Here is a 25,032-nt window from a genome sequence, read left to right as displayed (position 1 = left end):
TCCAAGCTGCCAACCTCATCCCGCTGCTCGACCTATGCTGTGCCTCATCCTCGACGGACTTCCAGTGGCTGCAACTCTGGAGCTGCTCTGAGAGAGAGAACGCCCTTCTCTCCGTCACGGGTGCGGCCAGCGGGAGTGTGGGCTCAGGAGCACTCACAGAGCACCTCGCGGGGGCCTCCCCGTTGGGCCCCGCTTTCTGTCCCAGTCTTATGCTGCGTGCTCTCCCCTTTCTCGCGGGCGCTGAGGGAGAGAGGGAAGGCGCCCGAAGTGACTGCGGCAGCGTCACATTAACTGCTGCCAGCACTGTGGCAGATCTCACTGCAAGAATTAGAAGCACTTATCTAAATTTATCTTGTCTAAAAATATAATTATTATTCAATTAGCTACAAATAAGAAAAACTACTTTCTTATAATATCACAAATAATTATCCACACTCTCCAATTCACAGATGGAATCTAGACTTTGAAAATACGCTCTTCTTTTGAGAAAAAAACGTTTCTAGATTTCTGGGGTGATTTTATTTCCTTTGGGTGATTTCACAATGTGAAATGAAGGCATGAAGCTCCATTGTGACCACTTACCATATAAAGTGGTAAAACATCTGATGTGAGAAGATTCGTTTATTTGTGTGTAAGTTGTTTAAACCTCCATTTGACTGAGGAGGTATCAGTCAAGAGAGCATAAACTTTCAATGAAATTTTTAAATCACAGGAATGACTTGGTTTTCAAATAGTCAACAGGAGTAACGAGAATATTGTCTTAAAGTGTGCTTCCTGACTGTCCCCTTATATTTACATTTTTACACCTTGTTTAACAAAACAAACCCTGTTTTTGAGATATAAGATTGAATTGCAGAAATTGTCAATATTGAACCATTTCTGACCGATCAAAATGACAAACATTAGTGATTTCTTTACTGGGAGCAGAGGAAAAGACACTTTGCACTAAATTAAAAAGCTTATGAGCACCAGTTTCTGCTTCGAAAATATGTACTTCTACAGACCAGTAACACAGTTTTATATAGTTATACACCTTAGATCACTGAGAACAAACCTGAAGTTAACATTTGTCTCCAGTCTACATATTCACTCTGACCCCGTCTCCCCTACAAGCCACGGGCTGCCGGGCAGCAGGAGAGGCTGAAAGATCAACTCTCCCCTGACACACTCCTCATTCCTCAGAGACAAGACATCTGCAGACAATTTCTGAGAATAACTAACTGTGCTACCATAAGGGGCAAAGTACAAGTTACAATCCTCCTTTAGTTGGCAGTTTCCTGCGTTTATATTCAACAATCCCACTCAGGACCATTTGGCTGAAGTGCCATAAGACACTACGTTAACAGTGAAAAGCTCTGTCCATCCATGTTGTTCAGAATCTTGGCCTCTTTTCCCCAATTAGAAAAAGTGTTTCCTCTTTCTAGGAAGATCTGTCCATCTGTCCCTGTGTGCGTATGTGTACAGATAAACTAAAATGCTGCGGGGATACAGTTCCAAAAATCAAATAAACTATTTTCCCCTCTGGCAAACAATCTCTAGCACCCTCAGGAATTACCTAAAGCCAAAAATGGTGTCAAAAATGATATGCATTGTTTTAGGCACCTATAAGTCATTAGGAATGTGCACTCTCAGGCCCACCCCAGACTGGAGTCAGACACCATGGGTGGGCCCAGACTCCCAGGACGGCTCAGAGGCGCTGAGGAGCACCCAATGAGCCCTCCTCTTGCACGTGATGATACCTGAAGTCCTGGGGCAGTGAGCCTGGCCCCCACCCCATCTGTCCTTCTCTAGGCCCAGCAGTCCCGCTCCTTTAACCACTCCTCAGAGGAACGTGCAGGACTCCTCTATTCGGGTAATCTCTCCCGCACACAAGTCACTTGAACCTCCCACTGGCAACGGGGTGCCTGCAGCAGCAAGACCTACCCTACAGGGGTCTGAGCGGCAGACAGGGAAGTCTGCACCAGCATCTTGGCAGCCCCACCACAGGCTGGTGCTCCCAGAATCCACTACAGCTTCCGGGCCTGTCCACACACACAGGTACCATCACCTCACACTGCATTTTCTGGACACCAAGGCTGCCTTCTTGCTGAAGTCCCACGTTTGGGCTTCGCCATGTCCACGTCATCACTACAGGTGCCCCTGAAGCACTGTTCCTTCTGCTCTGACACAATGCAACGACATCTTGATGTCCCCTCCTCTTTTGCTTCCATCACTGGCGTTCCATCCTCCTCCTATCTTGTACAAACTTATCCTTCAGAATACACATGAGCTCTTCCAAGAGCTCATGTTACCACACTGGTCTCCTATGAATCCTCCTTTTCTTTTGGGATTATTTACAGCACTGTTTTCAAAACTCTGTGTGAGAGCCTCCAATTCACAATTTTTTCCATTATGGTTTCAGATCACGTGGCCACATCCATATATTTTCTTTAAACCTCGTGACATTGGTTTTCTGTCATCCACATTTGACCATGCCTAGTGTTTTCTTTCCCAAATGTCCTGAATGTCAAAATGACTGAAGTGCTTTCATGCAAGATCCCAACTTTTTCTACTTCACCTACCAGACCCTCCTGGTCAGTCAGAACCAGATGCAAAGAAAGCGTTCTTCTCATGGACGCATCCCACCTTCAGAGAAGGTCAGAACCCTGACATGGGCCTACTTCACAAACTGGTCAGAGGGCTCCACCTCTCTGGGTGGCCCAAGACACGCTCGGGAATGAGACACCTTCCAAGTCTCTGGTCCTCGCTGGAACTGCAATGTTAGGTGGAGGCTGGTAAACTTGGTGGGTCCCGGGGGACTCTCCTCTCCAGCCTGCAGCAAACTCCAGGACACTCCCTCTGGGACAGCAAGTCTCCCGTCGAGAGCACACGCTGACGCTGGATGAGGCTACACTCTCTCGTTCTGTCCTCACTACTTTCACACACTTTCCCTCAGTGGCACGCGGGGCCTCCTTTCCTTCACCTCCTTCCCTTCCAGGTCATGCCAGGGAAAGAAGGAAGCATTATGAGAGAGCGTTTAAGGTCTTATGCGGTTTACAAGAGTCTGATGGAAAAACCTAGACTCACGAAGGTGAGGTACTCTGTACGAAGGTTGCAAACCGAGAAATGGCAAAATTGGGACTTAAGTGAAACCTCATCTCAAAGCCTGACTCTTGCTGCTACGCCAGCTGCATTCTGAAGGGCCCATTACCTATCCCAGGGGATTGTTGGGAGACATAAAGGAAGAAGTCACTAGAGAAGAAGTGAACAGCACGATGCTGGACACATGGTGGCATAAACTAAGCATCAGCAGTTATTACTGCTGCTCACACCCAATGCTGGCCTTCTTACTTCAGTGACGGTCACCGCAGGGGACCAGTCATATATGCTCGTTAAGTGACTTCAGACTTTATGCTCTTGTGAGGAAATGACTTTTTCGTTTTTAGACCATGCGGTTTCATTTATGTACAGGATAACAAATTTTTCTTCTTAACACAATTTTAGGCCAAATCCAGCAAATAGGGAAATACAGATAAGTAAGCAAAGGAGCCTCAGAACTTATAACTACCTTACTCCCCCTCCCTGCTCCTAAGCGTTAACTTGTCTTCAGTCTTTCAGGATGGAGCAGGAGATTAGGGTTATTTCCTGGAGGGGGCCACGCCTGCAGGAACAGGTGCTGGTCACTAGAGAGCACCTGGGCGTGTGCTTAGCTGTTCACGGAACCCGCAGGTCCTAACAGAAATCCTGCAGCGCCCCTCGCTTGCCTTCCCATCTGCCCCCGCCCTTCCCCGAGAGCAAGGCACTGCATCTCCATAACCCCACAGCCCTCTCTCTTGGTCTTGGGACCCCAGGCAGAATCTTCTTTCTGCCTCGTTTCCTATTACCGCTAGTATCACTTATTCTTACTGCGCTCGCTCATCTGAAATTCTGAAACACACCACTATGCTTCTCGTGTTATTTCTCCCTTCTAGTTATAACATTTCTACAAAGTCTTGTCATTTTTCCTTATTCTGTAAATAATGAGTTAATAGATAATATCTTTAAAATGGATTTTCTAGAGAGGCCTATGGGTCTAGTTTAAGGGAATAACACACTAATCTGAAAGCAACACGGCTCCCCCGTTGCCATCCACTGCCACAGTGAGAAAGCCTCTCCGAGTCCATGGACAAAGCAGCAGCCCTGTGAAACACGCAGTCACTGCAACTTTCTGTAACTAAAAGGCCAAAGGAACCAGGGTCCCTCCTCGTCTAGACACACCACTTGCTATTACACTAAGTGAACGCGAGGTGGTGCCATAGCCCAACACACACAGAGGCTTAAAGTACATTTCTCTTCCTCAAGTCAGGAAAGCAGGAGGCCTGGGTCACTGAGCACCATCCCTTTGAAGTAGATTTATATTTAAACCATAATGAAGTCTTGTTATAAACGTCTTTCTAAAATTTATACTTAGTGTCATTCTTTAGCTATCTAACTCTGGTAGAAACTTGTTATATTAGTTGCTTTTTTTTTTTTTTTAATTAAGATACTTAGTATTTTGTGAATGCAGTGTTTAAAAATCTATAAACTCCCACTCAAAACCATCCCATGGGACTAACTGGCAAGAACACCTGCTTTGTCCCCCAGGGTGGACGAATAGGCCCTTGCATAAGTGTTAAATTCATTGCTCCACAGGGACTTCTACAGTGGCGTACGAGAGGGAGCTCACCTTCTACTTCATTTTAAGGGTAACTCATGTAACCTAGAAAACTTCATTCTCGTTTTCCCATCTTTCTCTCTCTTTCTAATTAAAACAAGCCACTAAACAACCCAACACTGTTTTTGCTCGGCTTTAAGTGCCCTCAATCAAACTTTATAACACAACGATCTCTAATTCTTTTCAGAACAGAAAAAAAAATGGCAAATGGGAGGGAAAAAAGGCCACTCAAGAGATCTATAACCACAAAATGGAAAATTCAAAGTTCAGTTTTTAAGATGGATAAGACCAAGGTTGGGTGGTTTAGCAATGGCTCCAAGCTAATTCTTGCAGTGCAGCCACTGGACCTCACACAGGCCACTGAGAAGCAAACAGCACAGCCATTCGGACATGGATCCTGATAACTGTATCATATTTAAGGATGTTCAAGAGAACTATCAAGACTACATATGATGAAGCAAAGCCCAGACAACCAGCAGGTCACACACAGAAAGCTATGGTGCTATCACTTCCCACCCCACCAGAGAGACACAGGGATGTCAGACTGGAACACGAGCCCTTGGAGAGTGCTGATCTCAGAACTAACACTCTAGGCCCTGGTTTTTTCAATCTGGACTCATTGCTGAACTGTGATTTGACCCAAATTCTCAACCACGATTTGTTTGAGAGTCTCAGATCAGGATAACCATTTTTTTTTTTCTTTGAGGAAGACTGACCCTGCACTAATATCTGTTGCCAATCTTCCTCTTTTTCTTTTATTTCTCCCCCAAACCCCAGTATATAGTTGTAAATCATAGTTGTAGAGTTGCAGCTCTTCTATGTGGGATGCTGCCTCAGCTGGGCTTGATAAGCGGTGAGTATGTCCGCACCCAGGATCTGAACTGGCGGCCGCCGAAGCGGAACGAGCGAACTTAACCGCTACGCCACCGGGGCAGCCCCAGGAAAACCACATTTTAATGAATCTAAAATTCTCTCCTGTCAGTTCTGACCCTGCAAAGTAATCCATATTATGATTAACGGGAAACAACTACCCTTGAACGTAAGCTTTACGCCTCTGAGAACTGACAAATCGTTCCCAACCACACCACGGGAAAACGACTCTCTTAAAAACAGAAGCCAAAGTTTTTGGCTAACTTTTCATTCATACAAATACAAACTAAACCTAACCATTTCTCTAGGAATCCAAAAATGAAGGTGGAAGCAGTTAAATCTAAATAACGGAGTTTTTGGAAGGGCTTTTATCTACTCCTTTTTAGTAATTCTCATTAGTAGATGGAGATTTAAAACATATTAAAAATTAATTACTTGTATCTACTCTAGTCTGAAAACGTTTCCCCATTCACTCATGAAGCAAGAGGCTATAAGATATTCTTAAAAGAAAGCACTGTGGATTACTCAGAAAGCTCACATCCACACTATACATCTTACGATTTCCTCAGCCATGTTTCCAACATGTTCTACCCTCAGACGCAGATCCTGACATGGGACGAGGGGATGTGCTGATGATGCTGTGGCTGGGGGATGAGACCTGGTGGGAAAGGCCAGAAATGGGACCACAAATACACTGCTCAAGGAAAACCAGGTCAACTCACTTCTTCGCTGGTTTACCTCCAGGGCTCCAGAAGAGATCAGAGATTTCAATGGAAAATTTTGTTTACAACAGAACTGGAGACCCATTTGTAGCCAGCTCAGCAGAGACATATAAGCATTTAGAATTAGCCAGTTTTAAAATTAAAGAGACTAAAATATAGTGCATGTTATTTCATATTTGTAAAATCTAAACGAAGTTCCATAGCTGTTAACATGTGAGGCTGTTTCTGGAAATTAAGGTCAAGAAGACTAAATACTTAAAAAAATTTTAATTATTACTAACAAAACAAGTGTGTGATAGAACAAAAAATTTATATGTATGGGTGCATATATAAACTTTAGGATAATTTGACGATTTCCAAGGATAATTTATTCAGTTGGAATAATTTCATAAAGTTTATAAATGAGCACCTGAAAACTTCCAAATCATCTAACTATCTAAGGCAGTAGTCCTGATATCAAGTGTGCACAGTAGAGAAAATCTTTGTCTTTCTTCTCAAGTGTATTATTTTAACATGAAGAAGCCAAGACAAAGGGCTTCTAAATCAAGAAATAACTGAGTCCTGGGATAGACCAAGGGACACAGACCTAACAGGCCCTGGGGGACCCACCTGGATGGGTCCTACTGACATCAGCAGGCTCTTCAGCTGGACATCAGTAGTGGAGGAAGAAAGGCCTTCAACAGACACGACGCAGGGCTGCGGCTTGCACTCCACCACCCGTAAATTCTGCTTGTTCGGCATCAGGCGCCCCCGGCCCATCGCACCTGTCGCTCCTCGGCCTCTCCCATGCATGAGGACCTGGCAACAACAAAGTAACTGTCACATTTTTAAGCTTTGGTCTTTTTTCACAGCTACTATGACATAACAAAGTGAGCAAATAACTGAGAATCCATTAAAACACACCACAAGCTATAAGATTTTCTGCAGTTTTTATCCACTATCAATCAGAAAAGGGTTTAATGTCTAAACGAGACAACAATCCCCAGCCAATCTGGGCAGAGGAAGAGGAAGGAAGAGGTCGTAGCAGAGTCTGACTCTATCTTGTGCCAAGCACGGGACCAGGCGGGCGCTCTCTGTGTCCCCATCGTCCTGTAGAGGAAGCAGCAGGGTCACAGGGCTTCAGAAACTTGCTGCAAGTAACACAGTTAAGGACTTGGGTCCAGTCCTAACAGCCCCAGAGCCCGAATTTCTCCCACCATATTCCAGGCCAATTCAGCAGGGATCAGCGAATCGTGGATGGTGCTACCCACAGCCACTACACGGTCACCACAAGTCACAACACTGCATATCCAATTCATCTCGTACATATGTGCAGCGGCCATCCTGAGAACCTGAAAGGCAGATTCTGCAACAGGGGATTCCCCCCCGGCTGCTACACATTACAATCATCTGCAGAGCTTTAAAAACAAAAACTAAAAACCCAAACAACAACGACCGAGTGCCCCCCCAGCCCCCTGAAGATACGACGTCACTGGCCTAAGGCGGGGCCCAGAGTTCAAAACCACTGTTCTGGGACCTTTTAAAAAAAGAAGAGACAGCTGATCTCTCTGGTATTTTCCAACTGGAAAATTAGATAAAGCATTGGTGTCAAGTGCTTTCTCTAAAAGAACTCCTGGGGCCAGCCCGGCGGCACAGCGGTTAACTTCATGTGCTCCGCTTCGGCAGTCCACTGGTTCAGATCCTGGGCGCGAACCTACTCACTGCTCCTCAAGCCACGCTGAGGCAGCGCCCTACACAGAAGAACTGGAAGGACCTACAACTATGATATACAACTAGGTACTGGGGCTTTGGGGAGAAAAAAAAAGAGGAAGATTGGCAACAGATGCTAGCTCAGGGCCAATCTTCCTCAATCAATCAATCAATCAATCAATCAAAATAAAAGAAAACAAAACAAAACAAAACTCTTCCTGGGTAAGCCAGTAGTGAAACGCAGGCCGCAGAGCGGAACTGAACAGTATCAGGTTTGCCAGACGTCCCACCCAAATTCTGCCCTAGAGTTTGGGTAGAAAGGGACAAAAAGGGCCTCCCAAGTCATCACAGAAAAGGGCAGAGAGGAAGGCAGAGGAAATGAGAACCTTAGGACATCCACAGTCACCCCTCTAAAGGAGACACAGAGCCGCAACATTTCCTTCTTAACAGTGTGCAGAAGGGAACAGAACTACTCCTGTGAAGTGAGTTTTTGAAAAGTGCAAAAGGACATTTCAAGAGAAGTCACACTGGAAAATACACATCAAAAGTTGCAAGTTACACTGGCTGGAAACCAGTAGTAAGTAACTATTCTATGTTCTAACTACGCTAAGTTATAATATTAATAATAACATCCTTTACTAAATGCTTGCTTACATGCCAGGCACCACGCTTTCTACATGCATCTCCTTATAAAATCCTCACAAGAACCCAAATAAGACAAGAACGATTACTGTCCTCACTTTATAGGAGAGTAAACTGAGGTTTAAGATGTAGAAACTCGAGTGCTTTATTTATGTATATAGCTGTATAGGGGTGCCGGATGTACTTTTCTAAGGTCTTTCTTTTCATATATCCAGGGACAACACCTGACTGAAGAAAATTTAGACTGGAACAATCTTTAAAGACTATACCTGAAGATATGACTTCATGTGTCTATATCATCTGTCTTCTACTGCAAAAATGGAGTAATTTTGTTTGCCCCCACATTGCAAAGTGTTTATGAGATAATACGTAATGTGTATATATGTATGTATACATATATATAATGTACACGCAGTATTTTAAATACTTCTAAGACCCCTTCATATTAATACTACTACTTAGCATCAGTAGCAAGACAAGCAGATATGATGAACTAGTGGACTCCAGGGTTTCCTAGAAGAGACTAGAAGCCAGTGCTGCTGCCCCTTTTCCTCCCTTGCATGATCTCATCAGACAAGAGGTACCTGGCTACTGCGCCAAGAGGGGACTTGACTGTCAGCAGGAGAGGTGAAGGCTTTGGGGAAGCTACCAAGATGCCCCTCACTAGAAGCTGAGGGGACGGGTGCTCTATCACCAGGACATAACGAGACAAGGTGGACACACCTCTCCTAGGGAAGGTTTTAAATTCAGCACACAAAAGGAGAACATTCACTCCCCCAGAAGGGGTACTAGATGCCCACGCCTTTTGTCTAACAGACTGAGCTCGGAGAAGGAAAACACCCCTTCACTTCACAGTGCGAGGGAAGGAGGAAAGAAGGCAGGATCACTACCCCTTTCTTGGGCAGGCTACTTCACCCACAAAGGCCTCAGTCTCCCACCTGTGAGCTGGGGCACTGAGGAGGAAACGGACGAGGGAACACCTGGTTCTCCATCTGCAGAGTCTCTGGAGAACCAGTGGGCAGGGGAAGGAAAGCATGCCAGGCTGGGGCTCGGCTTGCAGGGCTGTCTCCAGAGCACAGCTCAGAGCTGCAGGAACAACCACACCCTTGGTTGTGGGCAACATCCCCGAGTTGTACCATCAAATAAGCCACAAGAGGAAAAGCGCTTCTGTGAAACGTTAGCCTTCAAAGCCAGAACAAAGGAAACAATGGCTCATTTACTCATTTATTTGATCACCCCTACTGTTCGCCAGGCACTCCCATCAGAGAACCGTCTCATTGCCGCCCGCTCTAACTAGCAGGACATCTACAAGTGCACGGCCACCAGGTTTCATGTTCCCGTGGGGCGGGCTAAGGAACGGGCAGTACCTTCTTGGCCGGGTGAATTCCTTGGATGCTCTTAATGCCTGGAGGGCCGGCTGAGTGCACGTGGGCCCCCACTGGTGGATGCTGGGGTGGCTGAAGGGCCCCCTTGGTCAGCGTCACCTTGCGGGCAGGCTGCTGTCTCACTTCTGGGGGCTGAGGGAGCCTCTGGGGCTGGCCTTCCGGGTGAAAAAAGCCGTCGCTCTCTCCTCCCTGCTGAAACCAACAACGCAGCACACTGGTCAGTATCTGCGCAGCCAGACACCCCACCCCAGCATCAGGGCGTCCGCCTCGGTTAGTGTTCAACTGAGACACAAAACCATCATGCAAGTGGAAAACCAAACCTGTCATTTCACCAAGTCACTAAGAAAATTTCTCATTTGACAGTGTTTGGGTTTTAATAATATTTTTGAAATTTATAACACTAAGATCTTTAATTACTGTACCCAGCCAAGAGGTCTATAATTAAAGTTTAAGTGCTATTTAGTTCAGTGAAACTTAACTAGCTTAACTTTAAAAATACTTCATCTTCAACATCCATTTTCCATTTTCATGAGCATTCTTGTTAAAATCTGACAGTTTGCACAAGCAATAGTTTTAAACCGGTAACTCCTATCAAACCTCACATAAGCAGGCTATCACCCTGACTCATCCCACGGGTTGTGGCGGTAAATCTCGGAGCATGCCCAGCGTCTTCTCTCCCCTGTGGACACAGCACTGAACACCCCTATTCTCGACACGGCGCTCGGAGGCAAGGAGCACCCTAGTCACCCTTCCTCCTGCTGAGTCACCAAGGATTTCAGAGGAGGAACTCATATATTCTAGTAAGAGCTTTACAAGCATCAGAAATCTAACATTTTGTGTTTTACTAATGTTCTTTCATTTCTTGACCTTAAAAACTGTTACTCAATTAGGAAGCCAGTACACTGTCAAGCTGCACTACTGATGTTCCTGATAACACCAGGCAGCGTAAAACACCTCTCTAGACGGGGCCTAGCAGCTACATTCAGGATTAAGTGTGGCATCTTTCAACAGAGGAGCTGGTGGCCAAGAAAGAAAATGGACAGCAAGAAAATTGGATCTTGCTCTGCTAAATTACGTAATCTTAAAAATGGATGCTTGAACACGAAAAGTAAGATTCAGATGTTTAGTAGCCTCAGCTCCTTACATAAATAGGACTATATTGGTTTGTGGTTAGTAAACCTTCTTCACGCATACTGCTCAGCTATGCCAGTATTTCCAAGAGGAACTTGGTAAATTAGCTCAGAAGCAGCCCATATATTCTATGCCTCTCTCTTTCCCCTCTAAACTTATCTTTTAAAGACAGTTTAATGGAACAAAGGGAAAGAACAGAGGCTGGAACAAGATGGGTGTAGATAACATTTTTGCAAAAACTGCCCAAAGTAATGAGACTTAAGAAAAAATGAGATTAAAAAAGTCGCATGGGGCAGGACTTCTGGCTATGGCAGCATGAAGAGGCTGCAAATTTTCTCCCCCAAAACAAGGGTATAATTGGACAACATTGTTCAGAACAAGCATTTTAAGACTCTGGAAACTAACAAAAGTGAAACCAGAAATGGAGCAGGATCTATTCCTGAGACCTGGAGCAGTGCCTCTTTGGTCCTGCTGACAGGGAAGCCCCCAGTGACAAAGGGGTTTTATCAGGACAGGGCAGGGCAGGAAAACCCGGAGGGCAGACCTGGTTTGGTGTGGAGGCCCCAGCAGCACTGTCGGTAAAAGCAGCCAACTAGGCAGGAAGGGAATGGGCAACACCCACAGATCTACGGGCCTCTGGTCTTGGTCTTGTTTGGAACAGCAGCAGACCAGCCAGAAATCCGGAAACTTAACAAGGAAATTCTGGAAATGAAAGAGCTACTGAAGGCCTAGAAATGTCCTCCACAGTAGGCTGACTGGGAGGCTCACTCGTGCAAGGGACCCCGGGGGCCTGGCAGGAAGGAAGAGCTGAGGGGGGTTCTGAGTGCACACTCCTACCCACATACAGATCACCAGCCCAGGACTCAAGGGACATGGACAGTTTTCCTGAACGAGTGGCTGACCACTAAGCTGCGCAGCAACAGGGTTGACTCTAGGAAACCAGGCTAAGAAATAAAAATAAGAATAAAAAACTGAGCAAAAAATATTTTGAAACTTTTTTTTTTTTTTTTTTTGCTGAGGAAGACTTGCCCTGAGCTAACATCTGTGTGAATCTTCCTCTATTTTGCATGTGAGTCACCGCCACAGGATCGCTGATGAATGATGTAGGTCCACGCCTGGGAACCAAACCCGTGAACCTGGGCCACTGAAGCAGAGCGCACCAAACTTAACCACTAGGCCACAGGGCTGGCTCCTGAACAAAAGATATTTTGAACTGAATGAAAGTGAAAATACAACATATCAAAATCTAGGGGATACAATTAAAGTAGTCATATAAGAAAGGAAAACACATCTAAAATCAATAACTTGAGGTTTTATCTCAAGACGCTAGAAAAAAAATAGGAAATCAAACCCCAAACAGAAGGAAGGAAATGATACGATCATAGTGAAAGGCAATGGCATAGTAAAGAGAAAAACAACAGAGAAAAGTCAATGAAACCAAAAGTTGGATTTTTGAGATCAACAAATAACCTGACTAAAACTGACCAAAAAAAAAGGAGAGAAGAGACCAACAATCAAAGTCAGGAATAAAGGAGGGATCGTCACAACTGGCGCTGTGCTGCCTGAAATGTGGTTTTGCTGGGGTCACTCTGACCTCACGGAGGACCCCCCCAGGTGACAGTGGAAGCACTGTGGGAAGACAGGCACTGCAGGACCACGAGACACACAGGCAGGCTGCCCATCTGTGCTGCTTGAGACTTCTCCACAAAGTCTTCTATCCAAGGTACCCCAGCCAGGCAGGTATAACCTATTCTAAGTGCATAATTTTCCAGTCTTTATCTTAAAAAGCTATGTGAACTCTCTCTAGTTTTGTATATGCTTGAAATTTTCTATACTAAAAGGTTGAAAAATTTGAGAACATATCACATCTCCATCTTTCTTAAGAGTCAGTGATCTATCATTTATTAATCTATCTAAAATCCTATTGAAATTACATCAGTAGAAGACTCATCAATGCACTATGCATGTGTTAAGTCATACTGTCCTTAAACACATCCCTCTTTCTCACATGGGGTGACACCTCACACTTCGCTGGCTCCCAGGTCCCACGAGAGGCTGTGCGTTAGGTACAGGTGGCACTGGGTCACTCAGTTCTCCACACAGCACAGCTACACAACAGTCTACTGACTGATTCTCCAACTTCTACCCGTTTTACTAATGTGCATGAATGGCCAGGCTGTATACAGTTAGCTCTCTGGGGAACTTTTCCATCTTATGGACTTAACGCATCTAAATCAGCTCCCTGACGAGGTAAGGGTTTGAAGATACCCGGAGCACACGCCATCTTGTAACTGTCTAGAGAGGGCCGGCTCCGTGGCTTAGCAGTCAAGTGCATGCTCCACTGCTGGCGGCCCGGGTTCGGATCCCGGGCGCGCACCGACGCACCGCTTCTCCGGCCATGCTGAGGCCATGTCCCACATACAGCAACTAGAAGGATGTACAGCTATGACGTACAACTGTCTACTGGGGCTTTGGGGGAAAAAATAAATAAATAATTAAAAAAAAACAAAAACTGTCTAGAGAAACCAGTGGTGTAGACTCTAGTAAGTCTGTTTTGTTCACCCAGCCAAAATTTCTTGTGCACGTAGATGGCACTGAAATATTTATGGAATAAATCAATAAATAGTAGATCATACTTTTTAAAACTTGAGTAGTTATGAATGTGATATTAAAGAGATTATAGTATCAGGAACTTGGGTTATAGCTGCTATCAGTTACTACACACATATTTATTCAATGTCACCATGATACTAAAAAGGCCAGCCTTCAGCTCAGCAGTACTATTACATGCATCAGAAAACACTATGCCACGTTGCAGAAATAGATAATTAGCTAGTATCTGCGGCCTAAAAGGACAACGGACAACAGGATGAGTACTGTGATTTTTTTCTTTACCAATCCAAAGCTGAAAACAAGATGATCTAGATAGTAAACTTCAATTTAAAAAGAAGAGCCTGCACCAAAAGTAGGATATTATTATTCGCCGATTCTAAGGTTTACAACGTGTATATGCATTTGAGTGACGAACATATAACATTGTGTGATCCGATGATTTTTAAACTGGGAATAGAGAACATAAGCATTTAGTCAATAAATATTCCAAATAATAAAAATTCTCTTCATTGTTATTTTGAGTAAGAGACGGGTGATAATTGATGTCTGAAAATATTAATGTTAAATAAGAACCCTGAAAAACAAAGTTCTAAACTTCTATTTTCCTTTCAAAAAATATTTATTTATTTATTTATTTATTTTTTTGCTGAGGAGGATTCATCCTGAGCTAACATCTGTTGCTAATCTTCCTCCTTTTTTTTTTTTGTATGGAAGCCGCCGCCACAGCATGCACTGTGGTACGGGTCCACGCCCAGGAACTGAACTGAACCCAGGCCGCCGCAGCGAACGCCAAACTTTTTAACCACTAGGCCATCAGGGCTGACTCGAAAAAAAGTTTACTTTTTTAAGTAGGCTTGATCCCCGTTTAAAGTTCAGAACTACAGGTATCACAAAAACCCTCTCCATTGAGGGCTTCCTAAGAGACCACCTGAAAAGACACGGGAACGAACATCCATGCTTCGGCAGTTTCTGCAGATCTGGACCTCATCTCTCTCGGCTCCCTCATCCACTCTGTCCTGCCACACTGGCCTCCTGGCTCTGTCTCCAGCGCACAAACCCATCCAGCCTGGGGGCTTTCTCATGCTTCTCCCTTCAGGGGACGCCTCAACCAGCTACCTGCCTGGCATGCTCACTCGAGGAGGCCCCTGTGAACAGCACTCTCCAATCCTACTGTTCCCCAGGCCACTAACTGCTTTCTTTTTCTCCACAGTATTAATCGCCACTCTCAGTTATGTCATGTTCACCAGAATGGGAGCCCTGTGGGAGGCACTGGTCACCACAGCATCCTCAGGACAGAGAACAGAATCGGGCACAGGGCAGGGAGACGACAAACACTTGAGTCACTGATGAACACAGAAAGGGGGATGTTTCAGGAAGAGACTACAATGACTGCCCAACTTTTAGGAAAAGCTGCTCCTATCAACTGCTTACTGAAAAATGGGAAGAAAGCCCTGCGTTTCCAGGAAAGCTCTGGAGTTACTTATATTCAAGATGATGTTTTCTACCCTCTATAGCTACAAATGATACAATGAACTTTATAACAGATATTTCCAAGGCACTCCCAGGATCTAAATCAGCAAGAGTTTTGATATCATTCCACACACTCCACTCACGGCGGGGGGGTTGGGGGGGGACAGAACAAGCATGGGACAGGGGGATGGGGACAGGAGGAGCTAATGTGGGTTGAACGTCTGCAATATAACAAGAGCGTCCTAGGGTCTGTACAGACCTTGTTTTCCTTCAATCTTCCCTCAACGTAAATATTATCATCCTCATTTTGCAAATGAAAAAGCCAGGGCCCGTGGTCACACGGTAAGTGGTGGCACCTCCTGTCTCCACGGTCCCAAAGCTTCAATTCCACACTGCCCTCCTAGGGGAGGAGCATATACTAACATAACTGTTTTCAGCAAGGACTGAAACAAAAGGGACTAACCATCATTCAGCTAAATCATTTTAATTAAATGAAGGGTTACTATAATGCTGCGCTTTTGGATTTTTCTGAAAATCATGCTGAGCACTAGAGGCTTAAATATAAGTAACAAGTTATTTCATTTTGGAAGAAAAAGTTTTTTTTTTCAATTGAGAGAACACTTATTCTGTTTCAAATCAGCGTAATTAAAAGCTAATTCTTGGGAGAAATTTTAAATTCCAGAGTTATTCCAGTTAACACGAGGAAAGAGTCAACCTATTTAATCACCAGGCTGTGGCCAGGAACATGTTTTTATGCCACACTCTCATAAACACACAGACAGAAGGCCAATGAAAACAAGCTAACGGCATCTGCCCATTTACTGGGAAGTCTTCTATAACTCACGTGTATAGTCACAGTGCTGAAAGAGAGCCTAAAATTGATAGTGCTTAGTCACATAAATTTTAAAACACTGTTGATTAAATTAGGAATTTCAGAAACCTGTTCTCTTCATGTAAGGAAAGAACTGGTCATCTGTGGGTGGCAGACTACATTCTACTCAAAAAAGTAAGTTCAGGGCCGGCCTACTGGCGTAATGGTTAAGTTCACGCACTCCACTTCAGTGGCCCGGGGTTTGCAGGTTTGGATCCCGGGCACGGACCTACGCACCGCTCGTCAGGCCATGCTGTGGCGGCGGCCAATATAAAGTGGAGGAAGATGGGCACGGATGTTACCCCAGGGCCAGTCTTCCTCAGCAAAAAGAGGAGGACTGGCAACGGATGTCAGCTCAGAGCCAATCTCCCTCACCAAAAAAAAAAAAACAAAAAAACTAAGTTCACTTGGGAAGTGAATTTCTCTAGGGTGGACAGCTTGCTTTTGGAATTCCTTACATGGTAGTGTCTTTACACACGATTTTAAATACTTTTCACTTCCTCCAAAACAGATGAGGAGAAAAGAAGTTTGGTCTACCTTAGACCAAACTGGAAATATTTTGTTTTCTGTACAAATGATTATCTTTTAATAAGTACTATAAAAATGTCTTTTTAGAGTAGTTTTTCTTAAATATGAGGCACTACCTGAATTAAGTAAGCTTAGGAAATACTTTTTATCAGCTTAATCTTTACAAAAAATGAGGTTTGTAGCCACCAACATTAGCAGGACAAATTTATTTATAACAAATGGTTAAATTTATAGATAAAAACGCCTATTGATACTGTCAGGGCGTCTTGCAATTTGACAGATCAAATCTTATTTTCATTCTTAAACCCCATGAAGAAGTGATATCACTGACTTGCATTCACTAGTGAGCAAATTGATTAATCCCTCTCTATAGAAATCTCAACTCTTGATTACACCTATCAGACGTTAAGCAGCATTAGTCTAGAGTGACAACACTTGACAAATTCCCCAACCATTTTTCTCAGCCTTTGTGGCCCTGCTAGCTTGTATTAACCCTGATGAAAAATTAATTTTCCTTATCTTCTTCTAAACCCCAAAATCCAAATCCACCAAACTGGCAACTCTTTCTGTAAAGGTATTATGAAAACCTCTAAAAGATTAATTGCATGTCTTCAGGTGACATTAAATTAATTTCTGTACGCATGACAGACATTTGATACTCTGTACTGAGAGGACAGATAACATTGTCAGGACACACAGAAGGACAGTGGTTAGGGTCCCAGGGCAGCCTCTTATGAATTCTCCTCTCGATAAGGCCTACTTCACTGTCATGGCAATGCTGCTGATCCTACAGCCCACAGACCTCACGGAACAGGTTTCTATTAACTACAACAATGCTGGGCCTAGCCCTGTAATCTTCAGAAAGCTCACTCAGAATCCGGACAATAAATGACATGCATGCTATATGAAGTTGCCAAATATAAATACATTTTAGGCTCTATTTTGTCTTTGAAGACTACTGTTTAAAGGAGAAAAGGAAAGAAAATAAACAGGCTAACATTCTTATCCAGGTTTCTAGGTGAATTCTCTCATTCAATTGCCGTAATATGATATGAGGTGAGAACATTTCACATCTGCAGTGTTCGTTTATTCTCTGCAACAAATTACCCTTACATATGGCAACCATACCAAACATGTAAACAACTGAAATCTAAAAAGCTTCCTATAAAATTCCAGTAATGGGTCCACACGAGTTGAACTGAAGCAAAATCCATAACGTTAGGGGCTGGCCCAGTGGTGTAGCGGTTAAGTTCGAGTGCTCTGCTTCAGCGGCCCGGGGTTCACCGGTTCGGATCGTGGGCGTGGACCTACTCATGGCTCATCAAGCCATGCTGAGGCGGCGTCCCACATAGAGCAACTAGAAGGATGTACAACTATGACATACAACTATCTACTGGGGCTTTGGGGGGAAAAAAGGAAAAAAGGAGGAAGACTGGCAACAGATGTTAGCTCAGGGCCAATCCCACTCCACCCCATCCCCCCAAAAAAACCATAAAGTTCAAGAGACAGGGCAGACAGACCTCGTAAGTGCTTGGGTTTCCTGAAATAAAGGATTCGACTGGCACGTAGTACATGGGATTTTACAGTACGGTGATAACATGGCAGTTATTCAACTGCTCTCTCTGTTAACATTCTACCTGTCTGAGATGAGTTAGGTTTGGGGAAATCTTTAAAAAGCAAAATTGACTGGCCTTTGGAGGAACAAACCAAAGCCCTGAGCGTCTGAGGGGATCTGAGGGGATCCCAGGACTCTCCAGTTTCTACAGCACAAATCTACCAACCTAAAAAAGGAAAGGAGGGCTAAAAGGGAGTCTGCCAGGGCCTTTGCATGCTGCAAGTCGTCAAGCATCGGGGGTCCCACGAACTCTGCCCTTCCAGCAAGAGCCCCACACTTAGGGATGAGGCTCCAGGCTCTGGAAAGCAGAAGCTTCCAACCTGCTCTGGATGAGCAGCTCAGAAGAACCTGCTTTGTAGGGCTGGTTGACTTCCCTGAGGAGACGGTGAGGCTCCTCCTTTTGGTAGCTGTTCCAAGTTAGGAGTGGGAAGTTATCCAAGACATCGGAGAAAGCAGATTCCCATTCTGCTGCGGAGGGTGGGTTAGCAAATACTGATTCCGAATTACAGGGGAATTATTTCTGATTCAAACACTTATTGCACTCCCCAACATCATATCTCTAAAAAAACCCATAAACTAATGTGTAGCAGAAATTCTGATTCATTAAAACTGATTTCTGTCCTCTAATGAACAATTGTCTATTTTGCCCAAATTTGGACACCACATGTTTAAGAATGCTTTAAAAAGTCTTTCTCTGGAAGTTATCAATTTTGCCCACTAAAGCGTTTCAAAGCTCTGAACAACAAATACTTACGTATAATAATTTCTCCTCAAAAAGGAAGATTCTGGAATATACATCTTATCAAATAAGTGATTAATCAAGTGATTAATCATGCCCCATTTTTCTCTCTCTCCTGCTATTTGCCTTTTGGCCATTTTACTGATCATCAGCACCTCTAACAGGGAAAGCATCAGGGGACAAAGGAGGCCTGACTCCAACCAGCCACTCTCCCGACCCGAGAGGGACTGGGGGCGAGGGGGCCGGGCAGGGTCCAGCAAGGTGAGAGTCTGGGCTCTCACTTTCCTGAGAGGTGCCAGCCACCTCCCCCCTGCATCAAAGCAGTTTCTCTTACACTCAGTTCCCCAGAACTCGCTTCTCTACCCCAAGCCCATCCCAGTTCTGTCCTTTCCTACCTCGTTTCCAACTCACTTCCATCTGACTCACCTCCTCCTGGCCCTACTGTGCCACCTCAGCTCCCAGCCCCTCCCCGAGACCGTGGCACCAGGTGACATCCACAACGTGAGAGGGGCTCTGCCTTGCAGACTCACCACTTAACACACCCCAAAAAGCAGCCAAATGGATGTACAATACAACCCCATTTTGAAACTGAACAAAGAAGGAGTTTGGGTGGGAACCATAAATTTTAGCATGAAAAGATGGCCAGAAGAATTTATAATAAGGATTAATGTTATTTTTGGCTTTTTCAAATTTTGCTTACTGATGTCATCTAAATGTCTACAATAAACAGCTATTACTTTCATAATCAGAAGTATTTGGGAAAAAAACCCACTGTGCTAACTCCTCCTTTGATATTTCAGTAAAGAAACCGTAAACAGTGTCTATTATTTTTAAAGGGAAAAGCTACTTATTTTCTCAATTATTTCAACAAATATTTCTTAAATATTTATGACATACTTGACACTGTCCTAAATCCTGAAGACAAAAACTGCATAGAAGAGCACAGCCAGCCTCAGTCAGCAGCAGTCACCAAGGGACGGAGCTCTGCAGACCACTGGCCACATACCGCAGGCGTGGCAGGACGCGTGCAGGCGCCACACCAAGAGCGAGGGAGCAGCTGAGTGTGTGAAATAGGGGGAGATCTTCAGTGGCAAGTGGGCCAGAGGCTTGAAACCACAGGGCACATCCAGAGACTGGGAGGCAGCAAGGGTGACCTCCCCGACGAGGAGTCCCCAAAGGGTGATGGGTGACTCCAGGATGAACACTTCTGTCTGCCTCTCAATTCAACGCTCAGACGTGGTGCCTTATGCCTTTCTGTGTATCAACACTTATGTTAGAACATCAGAAAAGAACTGCAAATAGTGACTGTTTAAAAATTAAGCAAGGTTCACAGACTAGTCCGCCACCCCTCTGCTAAAACTTTCCAATGGCTCCCATTGCTCCAAGGATCAAGATCCAAAACCTAAAACAGCCGACGAAGGCCTGGCTCCAGACTCATCTGCTCTCTGCACTCTGTCCATGAGGGGACCAGCTGTGACTTCTCTCCACAGGGCCTTTGCATGTGCTCTCCCCCTCTGCCCAGAAGGCTCTTTCCTCTTGCCCTGCCCTCCTTCACCCAGTTATTTCTGCCTCTCCACTCAGTCACTTCTTTAGGTCTCCTCCTCATACTACTCACAGTACCATCACTGCTTTCATCTACGATGATGTCTTGGAGCCTGCACAGCACCTGGTTTGTTGAGTGGTTCCTACTTTGTTATGCAGCTGAAGCAGCTGCTAACACACACAGAGCTCCTCAGCCCCAAGTTACGTCTGCTGTGATGGTCTCAATCATAGCTGCCCTACTCACACACACTGGCACCGATGGATGGCCTTACCCACCGGGAACTGAGGAAGTTACAGTGCCAGCTGGCGGCAGCCGTCAACAAGCCTTGATAAAATGCACAACAAACAAAACAAAATGCAGAACACAACTGCAGATGCCTGACAATGGCAAGCCCACCTCTACCCCCTGCCATGAGGAGGAGGAGACCCTCAGAGACCTACCATGCTTCCCTCCCACCTCCCTTTTAGTAGTTTTGCACCTCAGCTGCTGCCTAAGGAACACGCCTTGCCTAGCTAGCCCCCTGGTCCAGAGACAGACTCATTTTTATTATTTAAATAGTGATGTTTAATTGTCTTGGAATTCTCACACTATGACAATAATTCAAAAAATGAACTCAATGCAGCAAAAAGTATTTCTTATTCATTTCAAGGATTGTAAAATATAGCAGAATCCAACTGATCCAGGCCATCTCTTTCTGATTCATTTTTCTGTCTTTGGAACTTACTGCAAAAGGACTAGACATGCACTGAGGGGGCCCAGAAGCAATGAAACCCAATGAGCAGAGCTGGCCTCCAGCTCTCCAATACAAAGAGAAACTACAAGATGAGCCTGAACATCTTGCACCAGAAAGTAAGGATGTGTTCAAAGAATGATAGCGATATATCAAAGGACACAGGCCAGCTTGAAGGGGCTCTCCCTGGCCAATCTGGGACAAGTCTAACATCAAAACAAACAATGAGAGTAATGGTTCACTGGATAAAATAAGAATTCATAAACCCATATCACTGCAAATAAATGAACAAATGAGTAAGCGAGGGAGAAGAGAAAGCTCCTGTCAAGCAGGAGCGTGACAACCAATAAACACAGAGGAGTGCCCGCATTAGAAAAACATCAGTGCTGCTAAAAGTAGTGAAAACCTGACAAGAAATGGGGTATTGACACAGTCTCCAAGTGTCCTCCCATAAGTTACTTATCAATTACAAAGGGTAAGATTGTAACTCATCGGTAGAAAGACTTGGCAAACACCATCTTACTCAAGTGGTCAAAGTTGCCACAGTACTGGATGAACCGACCTCGTGTGCCTCCTGACAGGATGCACGAGAAGAAGATGACGTCCTTCTGTGGTGTTCCTGCCGAAAATGCATAACCTGAACTGATCGTGAGGAAATGTAAGACAAATCCCAAACAAAGGACGTTGGGCAAAATAACTGGCCTCTCCTCTTTAAAAATGTCAAGGACCCAAACAAAGGCTAAGGAATTTTCCAGATTAATGGAAACTGAAAGGTAATACAGGGTCCTGGACTGGATCCTAGATTGGGGAAAATGCTCTAAAGGAATTGTTGGGACAACTGAAGAAATCTGAATATGCACTGTGGATTTGAGGGTAGCACTGTATCGATACATTTTCTGACTTTTGATCCTGTACACCTGTGGTGTTGTACGAGAATACCTCTGTTCTGAGGGAATACATTGTGTCTCCAACCCACTCTCAAGTGGTTTGGGAAAAAATAGGTGCGTGGGGGCATCTATGTGTGTGTAAAAGGAAAAAAGAGAGACAATGATAAAGCAGACATGGCAAACACAAGCACCTGGCGAATCTGACACAGGGTGCACAGGAATTCCTTACACTGTTTTTGCAACTCCTCTTAATTTGAAATTATATCACAATAAAATGTCCTGCACTCCACAACACAGATCAGGCATGTACGTGTCCCCTTCTACCACCTCTCTAGAGAAAACCTGAGGATAACTTCTGAGCAGGGAGGAAGGGAGGAAATCTACAAACGCAGTCCAGCCCCCAAAAGCAAGCTCATACAAATAAGTTGGGACTTTCTGCATGCAGAACTGTGACAGCCTTTTAAAAATAAAACACAAGAGTCTCACGCTTGGACAGCTGGCTTTCCTGCTGAGGCATTCTGTGCTTCTCCCATTTCTCGGTGTGGCCAGCAGAACAAAGGACTGTTTACTTAATTTGCTGCCAAATTCTTAAAATTTTCATTACCTCGATTAGAATAAAGCAGTTGAATTCAGAATTCGCTTTTATTTTCTTAAAGAACTCTATAAACTGCTGCTCTAAAGAAACCATTTTTTCTTCCTTACACTAAAAGGAAAGGGTAGTGATATTTATTGAGCCACTACCATGTGCTCAGGCACTGTGCCCCTCACCTCACACATGCCACGACATTTAATCTTCACAACCACCCTGGGAAAAAGCTAGCCTCCTTTTCCTGAGGAGGAGACTGGAGTTCATCCGGGCCAGGTAACTAAGATCCCACAGACGTGTGGAAACCATGATGCAAACACTTGAAAAGCTCCCCATTTCCCCAAAACCGGAAGACAGAGCTGCAGGCCTAATAAAATTCCCTAATAAAGGAATTTTCCGTGGCATGTGGTCATTCTAATTCCTTTTTCTGATGTTTAATCACAAAGAATGGCTGGATGACTATAGTAAGTTTACACCGTTAACATTTCATATTTTTATATTTGCTCCATTAGTACTTGAATGGTTTTTTAGATGATGTATTGGTTATGAATACAATTATGATTTAACAAGGTTGCTATTTTGGTTTCTAAAAATTAAATACTTAGGGGCCGGCCCGGTGGCGCAAGCGGTTGGGTGCGCGCGCTCCGCTGCGGCGGCCCGGGGTTCGCTGGTTCGGATCCCGGGCGCGCACCGATGCACTGCTTTGGCGAGCCATGCTGTGGCGGCGTCCCATACAAAGTGGAGGAGGATGGGCACGGATGTTAGCCCAGGGCCGTCTTCCTCGGCAAAAAAAGAGGAGGATTGGCGGATGTTAGCACAGGGCTGATCTCCTCACAAAAAAAATAAATAAATAAATAAATAAATCCTCCGCCCTTTAAAAAAAAATAAATAAATAAAAATAAAAATTAAAATTAAATACTTAAAAGTAGCTTTCTGAGAAATGAGCAAATGGAGAATATTTTCATATTTTAAATAATAAAAAGAGAACCATTCCATCACATGCAATTCTTTAAGTAGAATACTTATATAAACAATATTCAGGGAGGCATATTAAATTTGAGAAGCAATATTTACCAATATCTAACACTCTTTATAATCAGCATAAATTTGTTCCTTTTGTAATCTGACCTAACAAATCCAGACAATAAAATGAGTGTAAAAAAACTAAAATTCACATACATAGAGACTGATTAGCCGCGTATCAAAAGGTCTCTTTAAATTTCAAATTCCCCTAATGTTTTCATCTCAATGTTTTAAATATAAAATTTGACCTAATTTCACTCACACAGAAATGTTCAGACACATTTTTAGCACAGAGCACATTACAGCTGCAGCTGCACTGAACCAGGATCAACCATCACTCACTTTACAGGCTAGTGGCCACGTGGTCACTCGAATGCTACCAGACCAGTCCACACAGGTTTTAGAACAGGAATGAGGGAAACCCAGCCACTCTCCAGTCCTGGCTCCACTCCACAGCTGATGCTACTCACCAATCACAGCACTTTTTCATTCCTCTAAATCCTTCTCAACACACCCTCTAGTCAGGCACTACCAATCGGGGTCGCCAAGCAAAACGAAACCTAATCATCATCCTTATTCTAAAAGCCCCCACAAAAAATTTTCTGAATCAACTCTAACTGGTATATACTCACTGGAAATAGCAGAATATTATTCCTAATCAAGAAATAAGTAACACTGGAAAAAAGCAGCAGAAAAAAATAACTGTTACAAATAATGTAAAGAGCATAGGATTCAGAAGCCTGGTTCTACCAGTTAGTAGCTGTGTGGCCCTAGGCTACTAACACAACCTCTCTGAGACTCAATTTACTCATCTGTAAAATGGAAATAATAGCACCTACCAGGACACTGAAGTACATGCTAAACACTCAATTAACAGTAGCTACTACTATTACATGGCATAAAAATCACAGAATGCATTTCTAGAAGGGGACTTAGCAGCATTCTAAAAAGAAAATGGGGGGCCGGCCCGGTGGCGCAAGCGGTTAAGTGCTCACACTCTGCTGTGGCCCCCGGGGTTCGCAGGTTCAGATCCCGGGCGCACACCAACGCACCACTTGCTGGGCCATGCTGTGGCGGCGTCCCATATAAAATAGAGGAAGATGGGCACTGATGTTAGCCCAGGGCCAGTCTTCCTCAAGAAAAAAGGGGAGGACTGGCATCGGATGTTAGCTCAGGGCTAGTCCTCCTCGCAAAAAAACAAAGAAAAGAAAATGGACATTTATGCAGTACCTGCTATGTGTCAGAAGGCTTTATGTACTTATTACTCACAGTAACCTTAGTAACCTCATTACAGATTGGAGACTGAGGCTCAGAGA

At 44.3% G+C, this 25,032-nt stretch overlaps 1 protein-coding gene across 5 annotated transcripts in view; it reads right to left on the bottom strand.

The window, feature by feature from the left end:
• RBM33 (RNA binding motif protein 33) overlaps positions 1–25,032 on the bottom strand; it is a 152,896-nt gene that overhangs the window by 8,636 nt on the left and 119,228 nt on the right. For 3 of the 5 annotated variants that reach the window (XM_087433658.1, XM_087433637.1, XM_087433653.1), the window contains 2 exons: positions 9,963–10,172; positions 6,874–7,062 (listed from right to left, as the gene is read on the bottom strand). In XM_087433658.1, the coding sequence (XP_087289784.1) occupies positions 6,874–7,062; positions 9,963–10,172 (399 nt within the window). The remainder of the gene's footprint in view (positions 1–6,873; positions 7,063–9,962; positions 10,173–25,032) is intronic. The other 2 variants (XM_087433643.1, XM_087433648.1) reach the window with 2 other exon arrangements.

The sequence above is a fragment of the Ceratotherium simum genome, chromosome 1 (assembly GCF_057802395.1).
Source record: "Ceratotherium simum simum isolate JZ-2026a chromosome 1, ASM5780239v1, whole genome shotgun sequence".
In the NCBI taxonomy this organism is placed as follows: Eukaryota; Metazoa; Chordata; class Mammalia; order Perissodactyla; family Rhinocerotidae; genus Ceratotherium; species Ceratotherium simum.
The sequence above is the reverse complement of the archived record's forward strand: the minus strand, read 5'-3'. Positions and strand labels throughout refer to the sequence as shown.